The sequence below is a fragment of the Schistocerca nitens genome, chromosome 2 (genome assembly GCF_023898315.1).
Source record: "Schistocerca nitens isolate TAMUIC-IGC-003100 chromosome 2, iqSchNite1.1, whole genome shotgun sequence".
Classification (NCBI taxonomy): Eukaryota; Metazoa; Arthropoda; class Insecta; order Orthoptera; family Acrididae; genus Schistocerca; species Schistocerca nitens.
Genome location: NC_064615.1, coordinates 118,159,551 through 118,185,625, shown reverse-complemented (window position 1 = coordinate 118,185,625; position 26,075 = coordinate 118,159,551). Strand labels below are relative to the sequence as shown.

The window sequence follows — 26,075 nt, the reverse complement described above, 5'->3', positions numbered from 1 at the left end:
AGAGACTCCATCCGGTGTCACTATCTTCAACTTTTGCCTCTGTTACTTCCTTTCCTCCTCCTCCTCCTCCTCCTCTTCCTCCTCCTCCTCCTCCCACCCCCTCATCCTTACCCCAGCCCTGCCCCACTCTCCCCTCCCTCCCCTGCAGTTCCCACGACCTCCCGTCAGGGAGTCGCTCCCCCTTTCCGGTCAAAGAAGTGTCCCCCTTCTTCGATAACTGCCGGTGATTGGGCTCCCTCCCAGGAACCCTCTCCTCAGCGTCTCCCAGGCCAGAAGACTCTCACCACCACTTGGCCACGAGGCTCACCATCTGTGTTCCCCAAGGTTGCCCGCTCTCTTACGGTCCCCAGTCTTGCAGGTGCTTGTACTCCCCCTGTGTCCTGCCCTCCTCCACCTCAGAAAGAGAAGAAGAAGAAACATAAATCCCACTACAAGGCACCCCCCCCCCCCCCCGGTGCCCCTGGAGGTGCCAAATCCCCTCTCGCAAGAAACATAAATCCCACTACAAGGCACCCCCCGGTGCCCCTGGAGGTGCCAAATCCCCTCTCGCAACCTGAGTCTGACATCTTATTTATGAATGTCACCTCATCCTTGTCGGTAACAACTATTGACAAAGTGACCTGACCTCCTCCTCGGCTAATTCATGCCTACCTTGGACTCACACCACACAATCATCCGATGGAACTGGAACGGGTACTATCATCACCTACCGGAAATGCAACGTCTTGTCTCCTCATATTCTGCGTTCTGTCTTGTTCTCCAAGAAACGCATTTCTGTGATGACCAATCTCCAAATTCCTGTGGTTGATGGGCATTCTGTCAGAATCGTGCTGGCCCTGGGATAGCAGGTGGTAGGGTGTGCACTTTGGTTTGCTCTGATGTCCTTAGTGACTGGATCCCCCTATGTACCACCTTGGAAGTGATAGCTGTTAGAGTGCAAACGTCTGCAGCAATCACCCTTTGCGATGTCTACCTCCCTCCAGGTCGGCCACTTGCTTATGTTGCACTATCTACCTTAATCCAGCAACTCCCGCCCTCATTTCTCCTCCTTGGGGATTTCAATGCCCACCATCCACAGTCACTTCCATGGGTCGGGGTATCCTAATCGACCAACTTATCACAGACTTTGATTTGTGTCTCCTCAACGATGGTTCTCCTACCCACTTCAGTGCCGCTCATGGCGCCTTTTCTTTGGCTTCCCTACATTGGTCATCCCATGATGACCTTTGTGACAGTGACCACTTTCCAGTGACACTGTCATTCCCCTGCTGCCGCCAGGCAGACAGGCCCCCACATTGGGCATTCCGCATGGCCAGTTGGCCTTTATACGTTTCTGCTGTTCACTTCGACACCTCTCTCTCAAATTCCATTGATGTAGTCGTGCAAGGCATCTCTGCTGCTTTTCTTCTTGTTGCTGGCACTGCTGTCCCCCTATCCACAGGGCCCCCTCGTCATCGGCCGGTACCATGGTGGACCAAGGATGTCGCAGTCTAGGACTGCCGACGGTCGCTGCAGCGATTTAAGCGACACCCCTCCCAGACCAACCTCCTGACTTTTAAGCGTCTCCAAGCTAAGGCCCATTACCTTATTAAGCAGAGTAAAAAGGAATGCTGGGAGTGCTATGTTTCCTCCCTGGGGATGTATGCCTCTTTATCGCAGGTTAGGTCAAAGCTCTGTAGCGTTCTGGGCTGCCAGCAACAGTCAGCTGTTCAGGGTCTGAACCTCAAAGGAGCTCTGTGCACTGATCCATTGGTCCTCGTGGAACACCTTGCGGCACACTTTGTGATGGCATCATCGTCTGCTTCTTACCCTCCTACCTTTCTCCAGCAGAAATGCAGGGTTGAACAGACCCTTTCCATTTCATCTCGTACCACGTTTAGCCCTATAATGCACCTTTCGCTGAATGGGAATTGGTGCAGGCTCTTATTAGCTCTTCACGAGACACAGCCACAGGGCCAGATTCCATTCACAATCAGATGATTCAACACTTGGTCTACATCTACATCTACATTTATACTCCGCAAGCCACCCAACGGTGTGTGGCGGAGGGCACTTTACGTGCCACTGTCATTACCTCCCTTTCCTGTTCCAGTCGCGTATGGTTCGCGGGAAGAACGACTGTCTGAAAGCCTCCTTGCGCGCTCTAATCTCTCTAATTTTACATTTGTGATCTCCACAGGATGTATAAGTAGGGGGAAGCAATATATTCGATACCTCATCCAGAAACACACCCTCTCGAAACCTGGCGAGCAAGCTACACCGCGATGCAGAGCGCCTCTCTTGCAGAGTCTGCCACTTGAGTTTATTAAACATCTCCGTAACGCTATCACGGTTACCAAATAACCCTGTGACGAAACACGCCGCTCTTCTTTGGATCTTCTCTACCTCCTCCATCAACCTGATCTGGTACGGATCCCACACTGATGAGCAATACTCAAGTATAGGTCGAACGAGTGTTTTGTAAGCCACCTCCTTTGTTGATGGACTACATTTTCTAAGCACTCTCCCAATGAAGCTCAACCTGGTACCCGCCTTACCAACAATTAATTTTATATGATCATTCCACTTCAAATCGTTCCGTACGCATACTCCCAGATATTTTACAGAAGTAACTGCTACCAGTGTTTGTTCCGCTATCATATAATCATACAATAAAGGATCCTTCTTTCTGTGTATTCGCAGTACATTACATTTGTCTATGTTAAGGGACAGTTGCCACTCCCTGCACCAAGTGCCTATCCGCTGCAGATCTTCCTGCATTTCACTACAATTTTCTAATGCTGCAACTTCTCTGTATACTACAGCATCATCCGCGAAAAGCCGCATGGAATTTCCGACACTATCTACTAGGTCATTTATATATATTGTGAAAAGCAATGGTCCCATAACACTCCCCTGTGGCACGCCAGAGGTTACTTTAACGTCTGTAGACGTCTCTCCATTGATAACAACATGCTGTGTTCTGTTTGCTAAAATCTCTTCAATCCAGCCACAGTGCGGAACTGTATCGAACGCCTTCCGGAAGTCAAGGAAAATAGCATCTACCTGGGAGCCTGTATCTAATATTTTCTGGGTCTCATGAACAAATAAAGCGAGTTGGGTCTCACACGATCGCTGTTTCCGGAATCCATGTTGATTCCTACATAGTAGATTCTGGGTTTCCAAAAACGACATGATACTCGTTCCCCAGAGGCAACAGCTCCTCAGCATCTTCAATCACATCTGGCTCACGGGTGCTTTACCGTCACAGTGGCAAGACAGCATTGCTATCCCTGTCCTTAAGCCCGGGAAAAACCCAATGTCTCTAGACAGCTACCGCCCCATTAGCCTTAAGAGTGTGCTTTGTAAACTGCTCGAAAGGATTGTGAACTCCAGATTATGTTGGGTTCTCGAATATTGGTGCCTTTTGTCACCATATCAGTGTGGCTTCTGGTCAAGGTGATCTCCAACTGACCATTTATTCTGAATGGAATCAGCCATCCGACAGGCTTTTACTCACCGCCAGCACCTTGTTGCAGTTTTAGTTGACCTACATAAGGCTTGTGACATGGTTTGGTGCCATCACATTTTATTGACTGGGGCTTCCATGGTCCTCTTCCTATTTTTATCCGCAAGTTTTTATCTTACTGGCTGTTCCAGGTTAGAGTTGGCACTTCACTCAGCACCCCTCAGATCCAGGAGAATGGTATCCCACAGGGCTCTGTACTAAGTGTCACACTCTTCCTCATTGCCACAAATGGGCTTGTGACCTTTGTTGGGCCTCTGGTTACCCCGGCATTGTATGTTGACAATTTTTGCATCTGGTGCAGCTCCTACTCGGTGTCGTCTGCTGAGCACCAGCTCCAAGGCGCCATCTGATGGGCCTCTGCGTGGGCCACCGCGCATGGCTTCCAGTTTTCCCCCTCCAAAATGTATGTTATGTATTTTTGTCGTCGACTCACAGTACACCTAATCCAGAACTTTATTTAGGCAACCAGCTCCTCGATGTTGTAGCACAGTCCTGTTTCTTGGGCCTTATTTTTGATGATGAGCTGACATGGCTGCCCCACATTCGCCAGCTAAAGACTACATGCATGCGGAAGCTTAATGCTCTCCGCCTCCTGGCCCACACATCTTGGGGTGCAGACCATTCCACTCCTCTCCATCTTTACCATGCTCTGGTGCCAGACTCGATTATGGTAGTCAGGTTTATGGCTCAGCAGCTCCTTACACTTTGAAACTCCTTGACCCCGTCCATCATTGTGGGGTGCGTCTGGCTATTGGTGCCTTTTGCACTAGTCATGTTGGTAGTCTCCTCGCAGAAGCAGGCAGTCCCCCTTTACACATCTGATGGAGCCAACTCCTTGTTCTTACGCAGTCACCATTTGCCAATTCCCTGACTACCCTGTTTACCCTGTGTTCTTCACCAATGACAGATGTGTCCCTCCTAACACCAGCCCTTGGGTAGGATTGCCATGCATCTCACTACCCTCTGCCGGGATCTCCATCTGCACTCACTGGATTGCACCCCGTGTCTTTCCTCCCATATGCCCTTGGACGGTGCATAGACCATGGATTAGGATCGATCTCTTCCAGGTCTCTGTTGCTCCTATGGTTTACCAGCATCTTGTATGTGCCATCCTTGCAGAGTTCCAGGGTGCCACCATCTTTCACACTGATGGTTCTAAGACTACTGGTAAGATGGGATACGCTTTCAAGTCTCCTACCGGCTTCAAGCAACATTTGTTGCCAGGATCATGTAGTGTATTTACAGCAGAGCTTCTAGCCATTCACAGGGCCCTCCATAATGTTTTAATTTGTTCCGACGCCATGAGCAGCCTGCAGGCTATCGATTGATGCTACTCTTTTCACTCCTTGGTCTCTGCCATCCCATGACCTTCTCTCTGCCCTTGAGCATGCCACCTGTTCAGTCATCTTTCTCTGGGTCCCAAGTCAAATGGGAATCCCAGGGAATGAATTGGCTGACCGTTTGACTAGAGAAGCAGATACTTATCCTGCATTTCCTTTCATGATTCCAGCTGCGGATATGCGGGCCTACGTCAAATCTCTCTTTGCCAAACAGTGGAATGCCACCTGGAGCACTATGCTCATAGTAATAAACTCCGCTCAACCAAGGAATCTACTGCAGTTTGGCGCACTTCTTTCCGCCCCTCTCGGAAGGAGTCCACTGTTTTATGCCGTTTACGCATTGGCCATACCCGGCGCACCCATTGTTTCCTCCTACGTAACGACCCACCCGTAGAATGTGGTTGTGGCACCAGACTGACGATATCTCACATATTGGTGGCATGTCCCCTGCTTTCGACCCTTCGTGCTAGGTATAGTCTTATGCTTCCTAAAATTTAATATTAGCAGACAATCCACAGATGGTTGACCTGGTCCTCAGTTTCCTCAGTGAAAGTGGTTTTCATTTCCAGATATAAGGTTCTCCTTTAGTCTTGGAGCAGGGGCGGGTTGGTTGTGGTTGGGACTCCTTTTGCAGTCTTCACCGTCTATGATCCCATGACCGCCCCCTTTTTTTCCAGTTTTTAGATTTGGTCTCAGCTTTTATGCTTTTATAATTTGACTCCTCTGACTGAATCCATCCACCTTTAGCAGACTTTCTTTTTTATGTAACCCACTTTGGAATTGCAGGACTGGTGACCTCACCGTTTACTCCCATTCTCTCTCAATTAACCAATCAATCAATGAACTGTAGATTAAAACTGAAGAAACTGCAAAAAGGTGGGAATTTAAGGAGATGGGATCTGGATAAACTGAAAGAACCAGAGGTTGTAGAGTGTTACAGAGAGTGCATTAGGGAACGATTGACAAGAACAGGGGAAAGAAATACAGTAGAAGAAGAATGGGTAGCTTTGAGAGATGAAATAGTGAAGGCAGCAGAGGATCAAGTAGGTATAAAGACGAAAAAATCCTTGGTTAACAGAAGAGATATTGAATTTAATTGAGGAATGGAGAAAATATAAAAATGCAGTAATTGAAGCAGGCAAAAAGGAATACAAATGTCTCAAAAATGAGATCGGTAGGAAGTGCAAAATGGCTAAGCAGGGATTACTAGAGGACAAATGTAAGGATGTAGAGGCTTATCTCACTAGGGGTAAGATAGATACAGCCTACAGGAAAATTAAAGAGACCTTTGGAGAAAAGAGAATCACTTGCATGAATATCAAGAGCTCAGATGGCAACCCAGTTCCAAGCAAAGAAGAGAAAGCAGAAAGATGGAAGGAGTATATAGAGGGTCTATACAAGGGCGATGTTATTCAGGACAATATTATGGAAATGGAAGAGGATGTAGATGAAGATTAAATGGGAGATATGATACTGCGTGAAGAGTTTGACAGAGCACTGAAAGACCTAAGTCGAAACAAGGCCCTGGGAGTAGACAACATTCTGTTACAACCACTGTTAGCCTTGGGAGAGCCAGCCCTGACAAAACTCTACCATCTGGTAAGCAAGATTTATGAGACAGGCAAAACACCCTCAGACTTAGGGAAGAATATAATAATTCCAATCCCAAAGAAAATAGGTGTTGACAGATGTGAAAATTACCGAGCTATCAGTTTAATAAGCCACGGCTGCAAAATACTACCACGAATTCTTTACACATGAATGGAAGATCAGTTTGGATTCCGTAGAAATGTTGGAACACGTAAGGCAATACTGACCCTACAACTTTATTTGGAAGAGAGATTAAGGAAAGGCAGACCTACGTTTCTAGCATTTGTAGACTTCGAGAAAGCTTTTGACAGTGTTGACTGGACTACTCTCTTTCAAATTCTGAAGGTGGCAAGAGTCAAATACAGGGAGTGAAAGGCTATTTACAATTTGCACAGAAACCATATGGCAGTTATAAGAGTCGAGGGACATGAAAGGGAAGCAGTGGTTGGGAAAGGAGTAAGACAGGGTTGTAGCCTATCCCCGATGTTATTCAATCTGTATATTGAGCAAGCAGTTAAGGAAACAAAAGAAAAATTCGGAGTAGGTATTAAAATCCATGGAGAAGAAATAAAAACTTTGAGGTTCGCCAATGACATTGCAATTCTGTCAGAGACAGCAAAGGACTTGGAAGAGCAGTTGAACGGAATGGACAGTGTCTTGAAATGAGGATATAAGATGAACATCCAACAAAAGCAAGCTGAGGGTAATGGAATGTAGTCAAATTAAGTCAGGTGATGCTGAGGGAATTAGATTAGGAAATGAGACACTTAAAGTAGTAAAGGAGTTTTGCTATTTGAGGAGCAAAATAACTGATGATGGTTGAAGTAGAGAGGATATAAAATGTAGACTGGCAATGGCAAGGAAAGCGTTTCTGAAGAAGAAAAATTTGTTTACATCGAGTATAGATTTAAATGTCAGGAAGTCGTTTCTTAAAGTATTTGTATGGAGTGTAGCCATGTATGGAAGTGAAACGTGGACGATAAACAGTTAAGACAAGAAGAGAATAGAAGCTTTCATGATGTGGCGCTACAGAATAATACTGAAGATTAGGTGTATAGATCATGTAATTAATGAGGAGGTACTGAATAGAATTGGAGAGAAGAGGAATTTGTGGCACAACTTGACTAGAAGAAGGGATCAGTTGGTAGGACATGTTCTGAGGCATCAAGGGATCACCAATTTAGTACTGGAGAGAAGTGTGGAGGGAAAAAATTGTAGAGGGAAACCAAGAGATGAATAAGCTAAGCAGGTTCAGAAGAATGTAGGTTGCAGTAGTTATTCGGAGATGAAGCAGCTTGCACAGAGTAGAGTAACTTGGAGAGCTGCATCAAACCAGTCTCTGGAACGAAGACCACAACCACAACACTTGGACACTTTATCAAAAACGATAATAATGTTGCTGTAAGATAAAACATAGGTGACCAATATAGAAAAATATCGATAATAACGTTACTGTAAGGTAAAAAATAAGTGACTAATATAGAAAAATATCCACATTCGCAAATGAAATAATGCAAGATGTGTTCATAACTGACATGCCTTACAGTAAAGGTAGTACTACATAACTTTCCATGGCAATTAGAGAAATAAAACGTACATCAAATGTTAAAAGTGGTTGATAGCAGGTACATTTAGTCACTACAGTGTTAGGTAACACTTCCGTGTTAACAGCTGGAGGAAGACAGCACACAGCTTGTAATCATATTCAAGGTATTTGAGCTTGTCGCCAGATGACAGTATAATTTACCCAGATGACAGTCTAATTTACACTTTTGTTATGTAAAGTAATATGGACACAGGCATGTATACACCACAAGTGTCTGCTATGTGACAGTATGTCTTGTTTTACAAAATCAAAAAATGTGTGAGATATCATTTTAAAAAATTATAAAATTTAAAGTAATTAAGTAAGAGAAATTATCTTTCAGAGCACTAGATAGCATAAATATAACTTTTGGTAAATCATGTTTTGGTAAACTGTAAACATTGTATAGTAATAATCCGAGATTATGATATTGTTTGTGAGGTGTATTTAGAAATCATTTTATAATCTTGTAGACAGTAGGAGTAGGTGTAAGTGTACAACATTATTTGACATCATGTCAGACATGTATGTTAATAATGTTCATTTATTCCAGTTTTCAATCAAATATATACTGAAAACCTGTGAACATTAAGAATTGCTTTCATGATATAAGGCATTAAGAATTAATTTCATAACATATCCATTATGTAGAATATGTGCAGTAGTGTTTAGGACTGTTCACAAAGGCTGTCAGTACAACCTATCCCAGGAATATATTCCAATATACACTCAAATTAAAATAAGCGTTGTAAGTGTTTAAAGTTCTGACCATAGCATAATGATGAGATATGAAGACATATTTGTTAATTACTGATAATAGCCCATATCGGGGCTTAATTCTCTGGATCTCAGAATGTTATGATCCATGAGGAAGCCACATGTGTAAACAATTTCAAGATGTTAAAATGGCTAGATGTATTTGGGACATGGCACCTAGCCTTATAATCACAGTACACGCTGAGTAACAAAAGTCATAGCATAGCGATACACACACATACAGGTAATGGTAGTATCACATACACAAATTATAAATGGGCAGTGCATTTGCAGAGCTGTCATTTGTACTCAGGTGATACATGTGAGAAGTTTTCTAACATGATTATGGCTGCATAATGAAAATTAGCAGACTTCGAATGCAGACACATGGGACATTCCACTTCAAAAATCATGATGGAATTCTAAGATCCACAGTGTCAAGAATGTGCTGAGCATACCAAATTTCAGGCATTACCCTCAACACAGACAGCACAGTGGCCGGTGGCCTTAACTTAACGACCGAGAGGAGCGGTGTTTGCATGGAGTTGTCAGTGCTGACAGACAAGCAACGCTGCATGAAATGATTGCAGAAATAAATGTCGGACGTATGGCGAATGTAGACATTAGGTCGGTGATGCAACATTTACTGTCAGTGGGCTATGGCAGCAGACTATTGTTGCCAGTGCCTTTGCTAACAGCATGACATTGCCTACAGTGCCTCTTGTTGGTTCTTGACCGTATTAGTTGGACACTAGGTGACTGGAAAAATGTGGCCTGGTCACACGATCCCAATTTCAGTTGGATCTGTGTTCAAGTGTGGTCCAGACTCAACAAAACCATGAACACAAGGTACTATGCAAGCTGGTGGTGGCTCCATAAAGATGTGGGCTGTGTTGACATGGAATGAATTGTGCCCTCTGGTCCAACTGAACCGATCATTGACTGTAAATGGTTATGTTAGGTACTAGGAAACATTTGCAGCCATTCATGGAGAAATTTGGCTACACATATCGTCGGATATGAATCCCATCAAACATTTGTGGGACATAATCGAGATCTGTTCGTGCACAAAACCCTACATTTTCGCAATTATGGATGGCTGTAGAGGCAGCATGGTTTAATATTTCTGCAGGGAACACCTAATGACTTGTTGAGTCCATGGTATGTCAAGTTGCTGCACTAAACCAGGCAAAAGGAGATCCAACATGATGTTAGGAGGCATCCCATGACTTTTTGTCACCTCACTGTATGTACAAGTTACTGGTACAAAGAATAAGCTTCTGAAATGTGTAGGTTGAAATATATAAATGTAGCCTAAGAAAAACATAAAACTTTATACCAGTATTTCAAATTACTCTTCAGTATATAGTCAATATTTAAAACAACATGAAAAGTGCATAGCTACCTTGAGATGTAGGTTATAATTAGAAGATATAGAGGGTGGGGCAAGTAAAAGTGGCCCAGAGAACAGAGCTCCAGAGACAGTACAAAGAAACACAGCAAAGGAAAGAAAATACAGTTTTAACCTAACTATAGCAGATGTTGAAAGTTACCACCATTCATCTGGTGGCCCAGGTCAACAAGTTGCTGAAGGCGAATTGAAGCTGGACACCTGGAATTGCAGCAGTTTCATCCAAATTGTTCTACTGCAGTTCTTGAAGACTGTGTGAAAATTGTGTAAATGTGCTCCCAGGTTCAGCTGACTGTATAGGCAGTTGCTCCATACTGTTGTAAGTAACTTTAGGTCTTTTCCACCTGCATTAATGCATCCACAAACGGTATCCAATAGTCCGGGCCACTTTATTTGCCCCACCCTGTAGGAACATGAATAATACATACATCACTCAAGTTGTGGGTGTAAGGTGTAACATGAAATGTATAATACCTAGCTCAAATACTTGGTGGTGATTATTATTAGAACATATTGTGGAGTATCTGGTATATGGCTCAAAGTCTAAGTTAAAATAACGTGAGAAGTACCTGATAAATTCTCTAGGTCTAGGTTACAGTTAGAATGTATGAAGAGAATATTACTAATTCCATCAGATTTAGATGACACTGACTTTGTAGCAGTTCGTAAAAAATGCTGTAAAAGTTACTTTGACTGAATTGTATTTGGTCAGTTAATACCATATTCAGATACCTTTTACTGCTGCTGTGAATCTCTCTCTCTTCTAATAAGTCAAATTTTTTCCTTTCAGGGCATTATGGAAGACTTTAATGTTGTGTTGGACATTCATGATACTATGTTTTCTAGTTTTCAAGTGTAGCCCAGATACAGTTTTATTTTCGGTGCTCGTATGTTATGAATGTAATTCTTAATACCTTATGTTAGGTAAGCAATTCTTAATGTTCACAGGTTTTCATCACATAATTTATTGTAAACTATAATACATTAACATCAATAACGTATGTGTCTGACATGATATCAAATATTCTTGTATACTTTTTGATATGTTCTTCCTATAATCTACCAGATTGTACAGTGATGTCTAAATACTCCTTACGAACAGTATTGTAATCTCACATTATTATTATATAGCATTTATGGTTTACCAAAACATCATCTACCAGAATTTACAATTATGCTACCTAGTGCTCTGAATGTGCAGTTCTCTTACATAATGACATAAACATTTTATAATTTGTGTAGAAATATTTTAATTTTGTGAAACAATATATATATCACACAGCAGATTTTTATGGTATTTGCACACCTATGCGTGTTACTTTCTATAAGAAAAATTAGTAGTGTAAATTTGTTTTCCACCTAGTGGCAGACTCAGGCACATTGTGAATTGTGACTTATTCGTCTCATAACATAAAGATGCTAATAATTTGTTTAGAGTACAGGAGACATGTCAAAATTGGTTAATACAGCTTTATTGAATAAAAATGCAGTTGATGCTCAAGCCGGCATGCTTGGGGGGAGGGAGGGGGGGGGGGGGAATAAATCTAATCTATCTAACCTAATCTCTCAATTGGTAAACAATTTGACTATCACTTTGATTTACATTTGACATTTGGCATAAACTGTCAAATAACTGGAACTGGTTGGCACTGTAGATAACTTGTAGGCAACTGTGGAACTGAAGATCTGGGAAAAGGTGACAAGTAATAGGCAAAAGGCGAAAACCTCAGAAATCACCTTCCAGATTCCAGTTAGCAATCAGTTTGATTTGTTGCCTGAAATAAGAGTAAAGCCTCAATCAGTTTTTGAGCAAAGTAAAGTGCAGACTCATGGAAGCAACTTTAAGGCTAGATTGGTAGAAAAGTCGGGTAGAAAGAATAAAGGGTCCTGCTGCTCTGTGGCAGTCCCAGGAGGAGTGTAGACAAAAACCCAAAGAAATAGCTAGGTGTAGAATAGCTTTGTGAAACTTAGTGCCAAGCTTAGCCATGTGACAGACAACATAGGACCTTGTGCAGAGATTTTGATGGAAAGGATCAGGTCGTACAGTAGGAGTAGCAGGAAACAGCCTGACTAGCATGTTAGGGTATAATATTAAAAGTGACCTTGAGGAAATAGCAGAAGCAACAGCTCACACTCATGTTGGGTTTGTGGAGGTTTTACAGTACCATGACCAGTTCTGGATTAAAGTGGCTGTTATCCATCCATACAAAGAGCTGAGGGGATTGCTTTTGACTTAAACAAAGTCTCACATACGTTACGTATCTGTTATTGCAATTAGGTGATGGTGATATACAAATTATGGCCTATACCTGCATAGGAGGGGGAAGGAAAGATAGCTTAGGAACTTAAACTTTCTGCAGCATGGTTCAGAAATGCATAATACAAAATCACTGTTATTACTGGAGTGAAAAGGGCACATTTTTTAGATTAGTACTCTGGTTACAGACAGTACTGAAAGAAATTAGAGCAAAAGAGGTCCTCAATATGTGTAATAGTTCCCAGAAAAATTAAATTGTTTCATCAGAACTTTAGGAAATTGAAAAATAAGATAGTCGGCTTCTTGTATGCGTAGAAGATGTGGAAGATTCTGGAGTGGTAGATGTTCTGTGCCTGTCGGAAACACATGTAACCACGGGGGATGGAGAAGTTAAATATCAGAAGTTACAGGCTTGCATCATTTTCATATAGAGCTAACTTGAAAAACGGAGGAGTTGCAAGACATGCTTAAGTTGGACACAAACTCAGAAATATTGAAATAAACATGGCCATGAAGTTTTTCATGATGGATTCCTTGCAAAAAAAAGTTTCTCATTTCATTTGCTGCATCAAACTTCATGAGGTTCAAAGTGGTCTGACACAACATCCGAACTACTGCAACGAATAGAATTGTACGCAAGGCAAGTCATGCTATCGCCAAGGAGAGGATACATTGTATGAGGTATGAACTTGATGCCAACACTTGCTCCTCTAAAAGTTGCCATCTATTGCTGTCTGCAGTTCAGAGGCATTCACTGCGCTGTCATCAACTTTTTCAACAAGGAACTTGACAAAGCCACCCTCTCAGTTCTTGGTAAAGGGCTGAACTTTGCTCCAACTCCACAAAAGTCATCAGTGGCTGAGATTATCAGTGGAGTAAACAATCAGTTTGACATCTTCCTAAGGAAGTGGCAGATGAGGTGAGGCTTGCTACCAGCTAGATTTTAGCAACAGCCAAGCCCTCTAAGCCCGTTATAAGCAGAGCGGAAAAACAAAGACTGAAATCATTTGAGAAGAATGAGCAGTCATTTGTCTTACCAGCTGACAAGGGGAAGCTACAGTTATCCTCAGTGCTATGGATTATCATAAGAAAATGGGTTTATTACTGGAAGATAGTGCATACCAAATTCTCAGGCGGGTTCCCATATTGGCACTTTGCAAGAAGACAGGGAGCTGCTTAAGAATTCTGGCTTCTCTGATGAAGTTGTGAAGATTTAAGACCAAGAGCACTGAGACCACCCAGGCTTTATGGTTTGCTTAAAATACCCAAAGACGGCATCCCATTAAGGCCAATTATTAAGTGCTATTGGCTCTCCTACATACAAGCTGGCAAAGTGTCTGACTAAACTATTTACACCTAGAGTCTGTCGCTGTAGACATCATATTAAAAACTGACAAATGTTTGTTGACATCACAAAGCAGATGAGGATAGGCCCGAAGGAAGTCGCGGTTAGCCTCGATATGGTGTCCCTGTTTTCAAAGGTACCAGTGGAAGACACGTTAAAACTGTTGGCCATTCCTTTCTCCCAGAAAATTTTAAAATTATTTCGGTACACTTTGACAGCCACATACTGCTTGTATGTTGGAAATTATTATGAAATGACTGATGAAACAGCCATGGGTTTGTAACTGTCACCAGCCATAGCTAACTTTTTTGTGGAAGATTTTGAAGAATGAGCATTGAATAGTGCTCTGTTCTGGCCATCCTGCCTTTTCAGATATGTTGATGATACATTTTTAATCTGACTGCATGGCAGTGAAGTACTGCAACAGTTCGTTGATCATTTGAATGGTATACATCCTAAATAAGGTGTACAATAGAGGTGTAGAAATACAGGAAGTTACCATTCTTAGATGTGTTGGTCGAATGGAAATCAGTTGGATGACTCGGTCATCGTAGCTTTCACCATCCGGCTCAGAAGAGAGTTATGCTGAACATTTAGTACACAAAGCCAGAGCTGTTTTGGATATGCACCATCTTGGTTCTGAGATTAAACATCTGAAGACGGTGTTTGAAAGGGTAGTTATTCCGTCCATAACATTAGATCAATGCTGTTGAGCAAACCAAGATGCGACACCATTGCAAACAAGCCAAGGGACCAACACATAACATGGCTTCCATTCTGCGGTGCAACAACTGGCAAGATAGGTAGAGTCTAAACAGGCAAGGAATCAGACCAGTGTTCAGGCCACCCAGAAAAATTAAAGAAACCTTGTAACCTGTTAAAGATAATCTTGGCCTAAGAGTGCCAGGAATTTATAACATTCCATGCGAGTGTGGCAAGAGTTATGTGGGGCAGTCCATATGGATGGTTGCCAGTTGTTGCATCGAAAATCAGCGTCTGACAGGCATTTGGATAAATTAGTGGTGGCAGAGCACAACCTGTTAAATGAGCACAAGATTTTGTTTGAACAAATGAGAATAGTTTCTTAAGCTTTGAGCTATTGGTACTCTATGTTCAGTGAATCTGTTGAAATTAGACATTGTGAAAACATCTTCAATAGACAACTGACTATGCACTTAGCAATGCATGGAAGTATTCACTTATCAAGGGAAAGACACAGGATACTTCTCACAGTTCACTGCTTGATGTGATGGATGGTGCTGCAAGCAACTCTAGATGGAGAGCGCAGGCAAAACCGATGGATATAGAGGGTGCCATCTTTGTAAGCGTCATCATGACACAATGCAGTCATTCAGATGCCATTCTGTGGGTATTAAAGAGGAAACTGTTGAGTCTTCTACCATAGGAATCAAGGGAGAGGATGATGTTTGGTGGCCGGTATCCTCATTCTACAACACAATTGCACACATGTATTAACAGGGTTCTTTATTTACACAAAGAGTGAGCTACTTATCTTTAAGGGAATCCATGTGTTGTTGTACAAGCTCTTGTGTAATAGTCCTCTTTAGCCTCATTCCTGGTGAAGTAAAAGTCCCGCAATGTACACTAATCTGGTTGCAATGTACTGACAGATGCCAACTTGGAGTGCAACTTAGTGCAGTGACTGAGCTAGTTACTGAGAGACTGAGACTCTCTGGCCAGTGGCAGCAATTTAAATACTTGCAGAGAGGACGACAGCGGTGTGTTGCTTGCAAGACTGTCTTTGGCCTCTCTCCTGAGGGTGCCCTTGATCCAGCCCTACTATCGATCTTCTTGCTACATCTTTGCTGACCAGTGTGCTGGCGACAGCTTATGTCAGCACATTCCTCTCCGCCAAAATGCTGCCCCGTTGTCACGTAGGGAGGATGTGAACGACATGAGGGAGGGAGTCCAGACGCTGGGTGTAGAGATGAGCTGTGAGCTGTGACTATGGAGGATGGCGTACACCTGAGGAACCGTGCCAGTTCATGACTGTCATGTTTAGTCCCTGAAGAAGATGATGGTGGATATCATCGAAAACTCAGAATTTTATCCGAATTTCACACGACAAGTGAACCGAAAAATTTTCATGATTGGAACAGTTTTTCTGTGGATTGTGAGTCGTTACTGCATAATACTTCTCTGGTAATTGTAACAGTCTACAAATCCTCTCTAGGAAACATTCAAGTGTTTATAAGAAATCGACGGGGACTGTTAGAAAAATGGGGGGGGGTCACTCTTACGTGAAGCATTGGATACCTAATAACCCTCAGAGTGGTTTCCTGGGATGCCACACACTTCCCCAAGTGTTGCCGCCATTTTGGAAGCATACTGAAAAAGATTCTTTTGGAATGGAGCTTAGCTGGGCTGTTGTTGCTGCCATAATGTCCTCTCTTGTCTCAAATCACGCTGCTTTCAATGGCGTCTTGAGTTTGGGGAACAGCCAGAAGTCGCAGGGGCCCATATTAGGAGAGCAAGGAGCCTGTTGAAGCACAGTCAAAAGGTCTAAATGAAGTGCAAAGAGTGCACTGGAGCATTGTTGTCATGGAGGCATCAATTTCCTGTTGGCCGCCAGTCTGGTCTCTTGTGCTGCACAGCATCTCGTAGGCGATGGACAACATCCCTGTTAGTACTCTTTGGTGATTGTTGGCCCTGTGGTGCATGCTTATGGTGTACCACACTGCGGGAGTCGGAGAAAGCAGTTAGCATCACTTTGACGATGGTGTGCACTTTGCTTGCCTTCCTTGGTCTTGGTGATGAGGAATGTTTCCACCGTGGCAACTGGGATTCGGTTTCCGTGTCGTACCTGTACACGCAGGACTAGTCACAGTGATTATGGTGTTCACAAAGTCGGGGCCACTGTTTGTCTTCTGAGACTTCAACAAGAAGTTGCTTTTGTTCTGCTGTCCGCATTTTCGGCATGAACTTCACCGACACACTCCTCATGGCCAAATCTTCACTCACAATGGAATTTGCCAAAAAAGTGCTGATGCCCACCTTTTCTGCAATTTCTTTGATAGTCGTATGCAGTCTCGCATCACCATAGCTTTCACATTGACAATGAATGACCTTGTCATTTTGGTATATTGATGACTGACCAGAGTATGGCTTGCTCTCATCCAATATGCGGCCGTCTTTAAACAGGTTGCACCACTCCTTAATCTGTCTGATGCCCATAGCATCTTCAATAAAAGCCATCTGAATCTTTTGATTGGTTTCCATTTGGTAGTTTCTGGTAAAATTTGATGCACTAGTACTGCAGTGAAAAACCGGACACGAGCACTACACACTACTTCACTCAACTGCTGCTTGCCAGCAACTGACACTATCAATAGACAGGAAGGCTCAAGGTCAGCTCATGCAAGTGTGCAAAGATTGGATACTTTCCTAACAGACCTCATACGTGCATTATTAAGCTACCTGTTAGGCAAGAAGAAACAGTTAGTAATTTGTGGAGATTTCACTGTATTTAGTAAAAGATTTGTACAGGGTAAGTGAACTGGAATTGTTATTTGTATGTTTCAGTCTTATTTCGGTAGTCATTCTGGCTGTAGATAAGTAAGGGAATTAAAATCTCATGCAAGAGGAAGAGGGAAATTTTATGTAAAGGCAGAATAAGACAATATCAGATATTGTTTGCATACTGCAGAAATTACTGCAATATGTTAGGTATAGTTATTGGAATGTCAAGAAGCATGCAGGTTCTGACAGAAATTAATAATGCAGATAATCAGATTAAAACTATATCGAATATTGTCTAATGGAAGCCGAGACAACCAGTCAGTATAAAGGATACCATAACAATTAAACTAAATGAAAATGTTGTGGCTGTTTATTCACAAGTTGTGAGTACTTTTAACAGTCACATACTAAATGTAGCAGCAAAAATGTTGTAAAATGGTTCAGTTGAAGAAGCAAGAGAATATATTAAAAATGTCATACCACAAAATATTATGCAACTAGAAACAGCACCAATATCCTTCATTGAAATTAGCAGAATTATAGAAACTCTAAAAAACAGAAGTTCATTTAGTGTTGATGGAATTTCAAACAGAATTTTGAAAAGTTATTCTAACTTAACCTGGAACAAGCAATGTCCTTAGTGATGTATGTAATCCATAACTGGCATAGGGAATTTTTCCAAACAGATTAAAATATGCAATTGTTACACCTCTTAGGAAGAAAGGTGACAAGAAAGAGTTAAATAATTATTGTCCAGTTTTGTTACTGTTGATATAATGAAAAGGATAGATGGCCACTCACGATACAGTGGAAATGTTGAGTTACAGGCAGACACAACACAAAGACTGCTAAACAAGTAAGCTTTCGGCCAGAAGGCCTTCTTCTGAAGTAGACAATACACGTCCACATTCATGCAAACACAACTCGCACATGCCAGACTCAGTCTGGCCTTGGCAACCAGAGACAGTGGCCATATGTGTGTGAGTTGTGTTTGCCTGAGTGTGGGTGTGTGTTGTTACTTCAGAAGAAGGCTTTTTTGCCGAAAGCTTAGTTGTTTAGCAGCCATTTCATTGTGTCTGTCTGCGATTCAACGTTTTCACTATGTGGGGAGTAACAATCTATCCTTTTCTTAATATTGTCATTGTTCCATCCTAGATTTTCCATTGTTTAATTTCCTTTGAGACAACTTTTTTCCAAAATATCCAAAAAATATTTGGTTCAAAAGCAGTCTCATATTTAAGTAGAAACAATTTACTTAGTATATAACAGTTAGGTTTCTAGAAGGGTTACTCAACTGAGACTGCTATTTATATATTCACTCAACAAATATTACTAGCCTTAAATAGTGAAATGTTTCCAGCTAATATTTTATGTGATCTTTCTGAGGTGTTTGTGTAGATAATGTGACACTCTTCAAAAACTCATGTCTCAAGAAATTAATGGCTTTACACACAACAGGTTAGAACCATAGTTAACAAACAGAATGGAAAAAGTTGTGTTGAATAATTCAAACAACGTTGGGAGGATGGAAAATTTAAGTGACTGGAAAGAGATTGCTAAGGGAGCTCCACAGGGTTCAACATTGGGTCCACTCCCATTCCTTTTATATATGAATGACCTTCCACTGAACATTCAACAAGTGGAATTGGTATGTTTTGTGGGCAATAGTAATAATCCCATTTGAGAGAGAGCCACAGAAGAGATTGTTAATGATGATTTTCAATAAATATGATAAAGATAAATAAGTGGTAGTCTGAAAATGATCTCACTCTTCATTTTAGAGGGAAAAAAAAAAAACATACCATATTCAGTTCTGCATAACAAATAGTCATACCGACAATTGATGTATCACATGAGCTGGAATCAGTAGATAAGGTAGAAGGCTCCAAATTTTTAGATGTATGTATTGATGAAAACTTGAACTGAAAGAGGAATATTACTCAGCTTCTCAATCAGGAAATTTCAGCTACTTTTGCTCTTTGTATAATTGCTATGCTTGGAAATACATGAATTAACCTCCTGACATATTTTGCATGCTTCCACTCAAGAATGTCTTACGGAAAATTTTTCTGAGTAACTCACCTGTTAAATAGAATGTACTGATGGTACAAAAGTGAGCAGTAAGAATAGGATGTGATGTTTACCCACAGTTGTCATGTCTTAAAGGGTTTAGGCATTCTAACTGCACCATCGCAATATGTATATTTGCTAAGGCAATTTTCCATAAATTACCCATCACAAATTGAGAACAACAGTGATGTCCATACCCACAAAAATAGAGGAAAAAATTAACTGTTATTACAGCTGTTAGTGGTGCAGAAAGAAACAAAAATTCTTTATAATGCATTCAGTAACATAAAATATCCGACAGGAAGCAAAGCAAATTGTAAACCTAACTTAAAACAGGTTTGTTGACCTAGCCACAGCCTGGGGAATGTTTCCAGAATGAAATTTTCACTCTGCAGCAGTGTGTGCGATGATATGAAATTTCCTGGCAGATTAAAACTGTGTGCCAGATAAAGACTCGAACTTGGCACACAGTTTTAATCTGCCAGGACGTTTCATATCGGGGCACACTCCACAGCAGAGTAAAAATTTCATTCTGCGTTCATTAATGTTAACGCTAATCATGTATAGGCTACATACCTTATGAACTTACTCATTCCACATCATTTTGATAAAAGAATCATTCAGATGTTCTATAGAACATGTAACTAATGAACTTTAATGGTTCGCATGGCACATGAATGTCATCCTGAGAACTGTGTGATGGATGCATGAAGTAGTTCCAGATTTCAGCACTCTCTGTGGTAGACTTACCTTTTGGCAGACGAATGGCCTATTTGAATATCTTTTGCGGGGGCCTGAAGTAGTTTCTGATATGAGTGCCATCTAGGAGGTGACTGACTGTACTATATGTGAGGATTCCACACTGTTACCGCCTGTTGTAAGATGCCCTCTGAAAATAGTGCTGTGTACCGTTGCCAGTGGAGACACAGCAGATATAATGAAGCACATCTTGGTTGTATGTATTCTGAGCACGACAGGAATGTTAATTGTTTTGTCTTCACTTCTTCATTGCTGGCAAGTGGTGTCACATGAGTCAGGCAAATGGGTTCAATTCACAGCAACTCAGGAAATAAATATAGGTTCTGTCTGTAACTCAGCACTTCAAGTGTGTGGTGTTTACAACTTTGATCAGGTAGTCTGTGATGTGTCATCATTTCATCACTATAATTACCTCTGTGTTAGCATATTAAAATAACACTAATCAACAAACCAAATTGACTGAAGTATCCATAGATTTCATGGCTAATTTAACTCACTGTCGCTGCCATATGTTGAATGCATGATTTAAGTGACTACGTGCTGACACTTGGCCACTTCTCATCAGTTCCGCAGTTCTTCAGTTTTACAGTTGCCTATAAGTTACCTACAGTGCTGACCAGTTCCAGTTGTCAGGCAGTTTATGCTGAGTGTTGAACAGAAGTCAAAGTGATAGTCCAATTGTTTACCTATGTAAAGATTGGACTTATTCTTATTACAACATGTTAATATTTTAGATTTTGGTAACAAGAAATTTGATCTGTAGGGTAAGACTGTCACAGACTGAACTGGTTTTTATAATTATTCCTGAACTTTTCCCCCATCTCTTGATGATGATGATGATGATGATTGTGTGAAAGTCATCCAATTGGATGTCACTTTGACAATTTGCGCATCCTTAACGTACCCCACTTACACAACAGCGGTAAAGGGGACCCACAGTTTAAAGTGGAATGAGAGCCAAGTGTCATTGGCAATTCCTGACATTGTTGAGAGATGAAGACAGGCTAGTTAATAAAGACAATCTTGTGATTATCGGTGCTCCAGTGAAGGAGCCAAAGTGCACTTCAGTGTGCCATCCCCAGTATCTGGTGCACAGTATCGTAGCATAGAGAAATTTGTAAAAAAGTCCTTACTGATAGGTCTGATGGTATTCATGAAAACACCTTTGAAATTGTAAGAGTTGTACAAAGGAATATGCATAATGTACAAATGTATAAGTGGAATAACCCAGATTGTTTCTGTACACTGGGCATAACTACTTTGCATGTCTGCAATGCAATTTTGTAAATGTCTCTATGGCAATGTGTCTTCTTAGCTCTGTAGACAGCTTTTGTTTTTGCCTACATTTTTGTATATCACTACTGTTTGCGCACCACAGTTGAAAGTTGTTTAAAGTGCTGCCAGGTTTCAGAGATTTCTTTAAGTTGACTCGACTGCAGAAGTGTCTTAGTAGCAAATAATAAATGTATTAAAACTTCATGCATGATGTGGCCCTTTTGCACGCATCTCAGTGTACGACACCATATCTCTTGAAGTCTGGTAGGTCTGCCTGACAGTAAGGGATGTGTGTACAATGTTTGGTTGAAATTGGTCCAGTGATTTCAGAGATATGGAACACACACATATAAATACATCCATTTTTATAATATGTATGGATCGATAGATGCAGGATATACAGAGAGAAACTGGAACTCTTGGCACAGGAAAGACAATTCATTACTCACTTGTCTTCAAGAGACTTATTTCAAAACTACTAATGCTCTAGGAGACTGTCTTTCTCATAGAACAGACCACATTAATGGTAGCAGAGCTGAAGAGTGCCAATGTGTATCATGAAAATACATCACTTACCTCCTTAAAAGCTGTTTGCTGGTGTTAACAGCTGTCATCCAAATAGTGTTGAAAATTAGCAAGATATTTTGTTCACATGCTGTATAAATACAACTACCTGTGTCATACAACAGGACATTCTTTGAGCTGGTGATTTCTCCGTTCTGCGCTGATTGTGCCCTGTGTTTTTGTATGAATTTGGCACAAACTTCGCGATCAAATCGTGTGTTGTTGGTTTCATTGAATTTTTCGTAGTATTTGAGCTATTTACTAGGTGCTTGGTCACTCTTATATCACAAATGCCATCTTTCCCCGTCATCTCACGAACTGTGTAGCTAACTTCCTGAACGCTAATGCCTCGTTACTGCTTGTCCTTCTTTGAAACCCAACCTCATAGTTACACCTTTGTGTTTTTTTCCATTCTAAGTGCTGCAATCAAATTAAATAGTAATGCAGTTTTATGAAAAAATAGTTAATATGTCAGTACTATCTTTTTTACAGGTGATGATGGAAACAATCAAATGGATGTGGATGGAGAACCAACAGCTTGTGTCGACAGCGATGACAGCAGTGATTCTCAGCAAATGGCTATTGATGAAAGAGAACAGAGTGATAAAATGTCTGTTGCATCTGCTGGAAGCAACCGGTCTAGGAAATCCACCCGATCTGTAAGATCACCGGGGTCATCTCCTTCTGGTTCACGTTCACCATCGGAAGCAGACTCCAGATCTCCATCAGGATCAAGACATAGTTCACCATCAAGGAAATCTAGGTCTAGGTCAAATTCAGAACATGCTTCGGAACGTGCATCGAGGTCTAGATCCAGATCCCAGTCTGCTTCAGGAGATTCCAGATCAGGTTCTGTGAATAGTGTACATGTTCATTCGCCATCAAGATCAAAATCTAGGTCAGTGTCTCCTGCACCTGCAGCAGATGAGCCTGCTAGAAGGGGATCAAGATCAAAATCTAGATCTGTGTCCCCTGTGCAGGATGAAGAGGAAACTAGAAGATCACGTTCAAAGTCTGTATCAAGATCAAGATCTGTGTCAAGATCAAATTCAGGATCAAGGTCTGGCTCTAGATCACGATCCCGTTCTAGATCTCACTCAGGATCAAGATCTCCATCAAGATCACGATCAGCCTCTCCAGAGCAAAAACAAGGTACTGAAAACATTGACCCTGAGCATCCAGTTACAGAAGCAAAATCAAGATCACCCTCTGGTTCTCGGGCTTCAGGCTCAAGAGCTGGCTCCAGATCACCATCTAGATCTAAGTCCAGATCTAGATCTAGGTCAGGTTCTAAAGCCTCAGTTCAAAAGGCTAAGTCACAGTCAAGAAGCAGATCAAGATCCCGATCTGGGTCACCATCAGATGCAAAACGTGCAGAATCGAGATCAGTATCCAGATCTAAATCCAGATCAGCATCACCAGCAGCTTCCCAGGCCAGTTCAAGATCACATTCAAAGTCAAGGTCAAGGTCTAGATCTGCATCTAAATCCAGATCTCGGTCCAGGTCACATTCAAAGTCACGTTCTCCTTCAAAATCAAGATCCAGGTCTAGATCAGCATCTAAAGGAAGGTCTGTTTCGAGAACATCTTCAAAATCTAGATCAAGATCAAGGTCAAAATCCAAGTCGGTGTCTCGGTCAGGATCAAAAGCTAGGTCTAAATCCAGATCTCGGTCCAAATCCAAATCGAAATCTAGATCTAGATCTAGGTCCAAGTCAAAATCCAGCTCAGGATCGAGGTCAAAATCCAGATCCATATCAAGGTCAAAATCTAGATCCGCATCAAGATCTAAATCCAGATCCAGGTCCAAATCAAGATCCAAATCCAGATCTAGATCAAGATCAGTATCAAGATCAAAATCTAGATCAGCCTCAAGATCCAAATCCAAATCGAGATCGAGATCAAGATCGGGATCCGAAGGAAGAAGTCCAGGTCCTAGTCAGAGAAATTCAGTGCCAAGGTCAGCATCTAGTTCACCGAGTGTTGCCACTGGTAGCAAGAAAGGTATGTAGTATGGATTTATTTTTTGTTTCCTAACTTTCCATTCATATATATCTCTCTCTGTCTCACACACACACACACACACACACACACACACACCAGATGAAAATGAAAGCACTTTAAAATCACCGTATATTCCTTTCTCCATGGAAAGACATGAGAAGATTAAGATATGATTAAACTACAAAAAAATTGATTACTAGATAAATTCTTTGACAGTTGTATTCACACTGTAATTACTCATTAACAGTTAATCATTCATAGCTTGTAGTTTCCATAATTCTAAGCATTGGGGGCAAACCCAGTATGTTGTCCTCAGCGAGTGTTCACCAGGAGTGCTCTAGGGAAGTGTGATAAAACCACTGTTGTTCTTTAATTATATAAATGGTTGAGCAGACATGGTGGGCAGCAATCAGCAGTTGCTTGCTGATGATACTGTGTTTTACGGTAATGTGTTGAAGTTGAGTGATTGTAGGAAGATACAAGAAGACTTAGACAAAATTTCCAATCGGTGTGATGAATGGCAGCTAGCCATAACTGTGGAAAAATATGAGTTAATGCAGATGAATAGGAAGAGCAAACCTATAATGTTCGCTTACAGTATTGCTAGTGTCCTGCTTGACACATTCAAGTTTTTAAATATCTGGGCATTAAGTTGCAAAGCAATATGAAATGGAAGGAGCATGTGAGAACTGTGGTAGGAAAGGCAAATGGTCAACTTCGGTTTAGTGAGAGAATTTTAGGAAAGAGTGGTTACCTGTAAAGGAAACCACATATAGGACATTGGTGCAACCTATTCTGGAGTACTGCTTGAGTGTTCGGGATTGTACCAGGCCGGATTTAAGGAAGACATCAAAGCAATTCATAGATGGGCTGCTAAATTTGTTACCAGTGGTTTAGAACAATGCGTAAGTGTTACGGAGATGCTTCGGGAACTCAATTGGGAATCCCTGGACGGAAGGCGATGTTCTTTTCACAGAACACTATTGAGAACATTTAGAGAACCGGCATTTGAAGTTGACTGCCGAACGAATGTACCACTGCCAACATACATTGCGCGTAAGGACCACGAAGATAAGATACAAGAAATTAGGGCTCGTACGGTGCTTTATAGAAAGTCATTTTTCCCATGCCCTGTTTGCGAGTGGAACAGGAAAGGAAATGACTCATATTGGTACAGGGTACCCTCCGCCATCCACCACATAGTGGCTTGCAGTGTATTTATGTAGGTATATATGTAGGAACTGTAAATAATCAGTTTTGATTTATTCTTCTACAGAATACATTTCCAACTCATTGTTCAAGTAATATTGTGTGATGGGGGATGTATTCAGTAAGTCTCTTGGAGTGTCACCTACTGCTGAATCTTGGAATAAGACATTATATTTATTTAGTGGCATCATTGTCATTATTTGCGACAACTCTGTAGAAATTGAGTATTTATTAATTTGTATTTTGTCGGTTCATTCATATATCCTATATCACAGACCAAAGAGATTCCAAGGAAACTGAATGAATGAAGAAATGTAATTGTACTGAGGAACTACTATTGTAAAGGGATGATGCTTGCAAATAAGGGAGCAACTGCAGGAAAAATTATATTGCCCCTTTGAGCAGGAGGCAGTTACTAATGGCTGTTTATTTACACTAATATTACATAAAAACTTCAAATGGGCGTAAGTGTATGGAAAAAGTACTGGTATGAAAAAATCAATACTACCAAGAATTTGTCATAAGGGTCTTCAATATTAGATTTTGTGCACTCAATGTTTGCTCATTAAAGCAGGATTTCCTGTGATTGTTGCATATGAGAGAGTTGCTTTTACTGTTATTTTTAGCATTAGATTTTATAAAATATATTGCAGCCCAAAGTTATTACAGAACTCATACATGCTGATCTTTTGTATAGACAGTGACGGATAAATTTAAGGTGTTTAAGAAACTTCATTGTTTTATTATGCAGCTGTACTTATTCTCTATTTTAATAATAGGTTTTTGTCAGTTTTAACACCATCATCAGGTCATCTGTATCCAAAGGAAATGCCATGTTACAAAAAGTGCATACAAATGTATTGTTATACAGACCTAGTGTAAGTCAAAAGTTATAATTCCATAAGTAATGAGCTCTGTTTCA

The 26,075-nt window shown here is 41.3% G+C and overlaps 1 protein-coding gene across 1 annotated transcript in view; it reads left to right on the top strand.

The window, feature by feature from the left end:
- LOC126235792 (protein IWS1 homolog) overlaps positions 1-26,075 on the top strand; it is a 129,742-nt gene that overhangs the window by 29,143 nt on the left and 74,524 nt on the right. Inside the window, exon 2 of the mRNA XM_049944605.1 lies at positions 22,433-23,944. Within this exon, the coding sequence (XP_049800562.1) occupies positions 22,433-23,944 (1,512 nt within the window). The remainder of the gene's footprint in view (positions 1-22,432; positions 23,945-26,075) is intronic.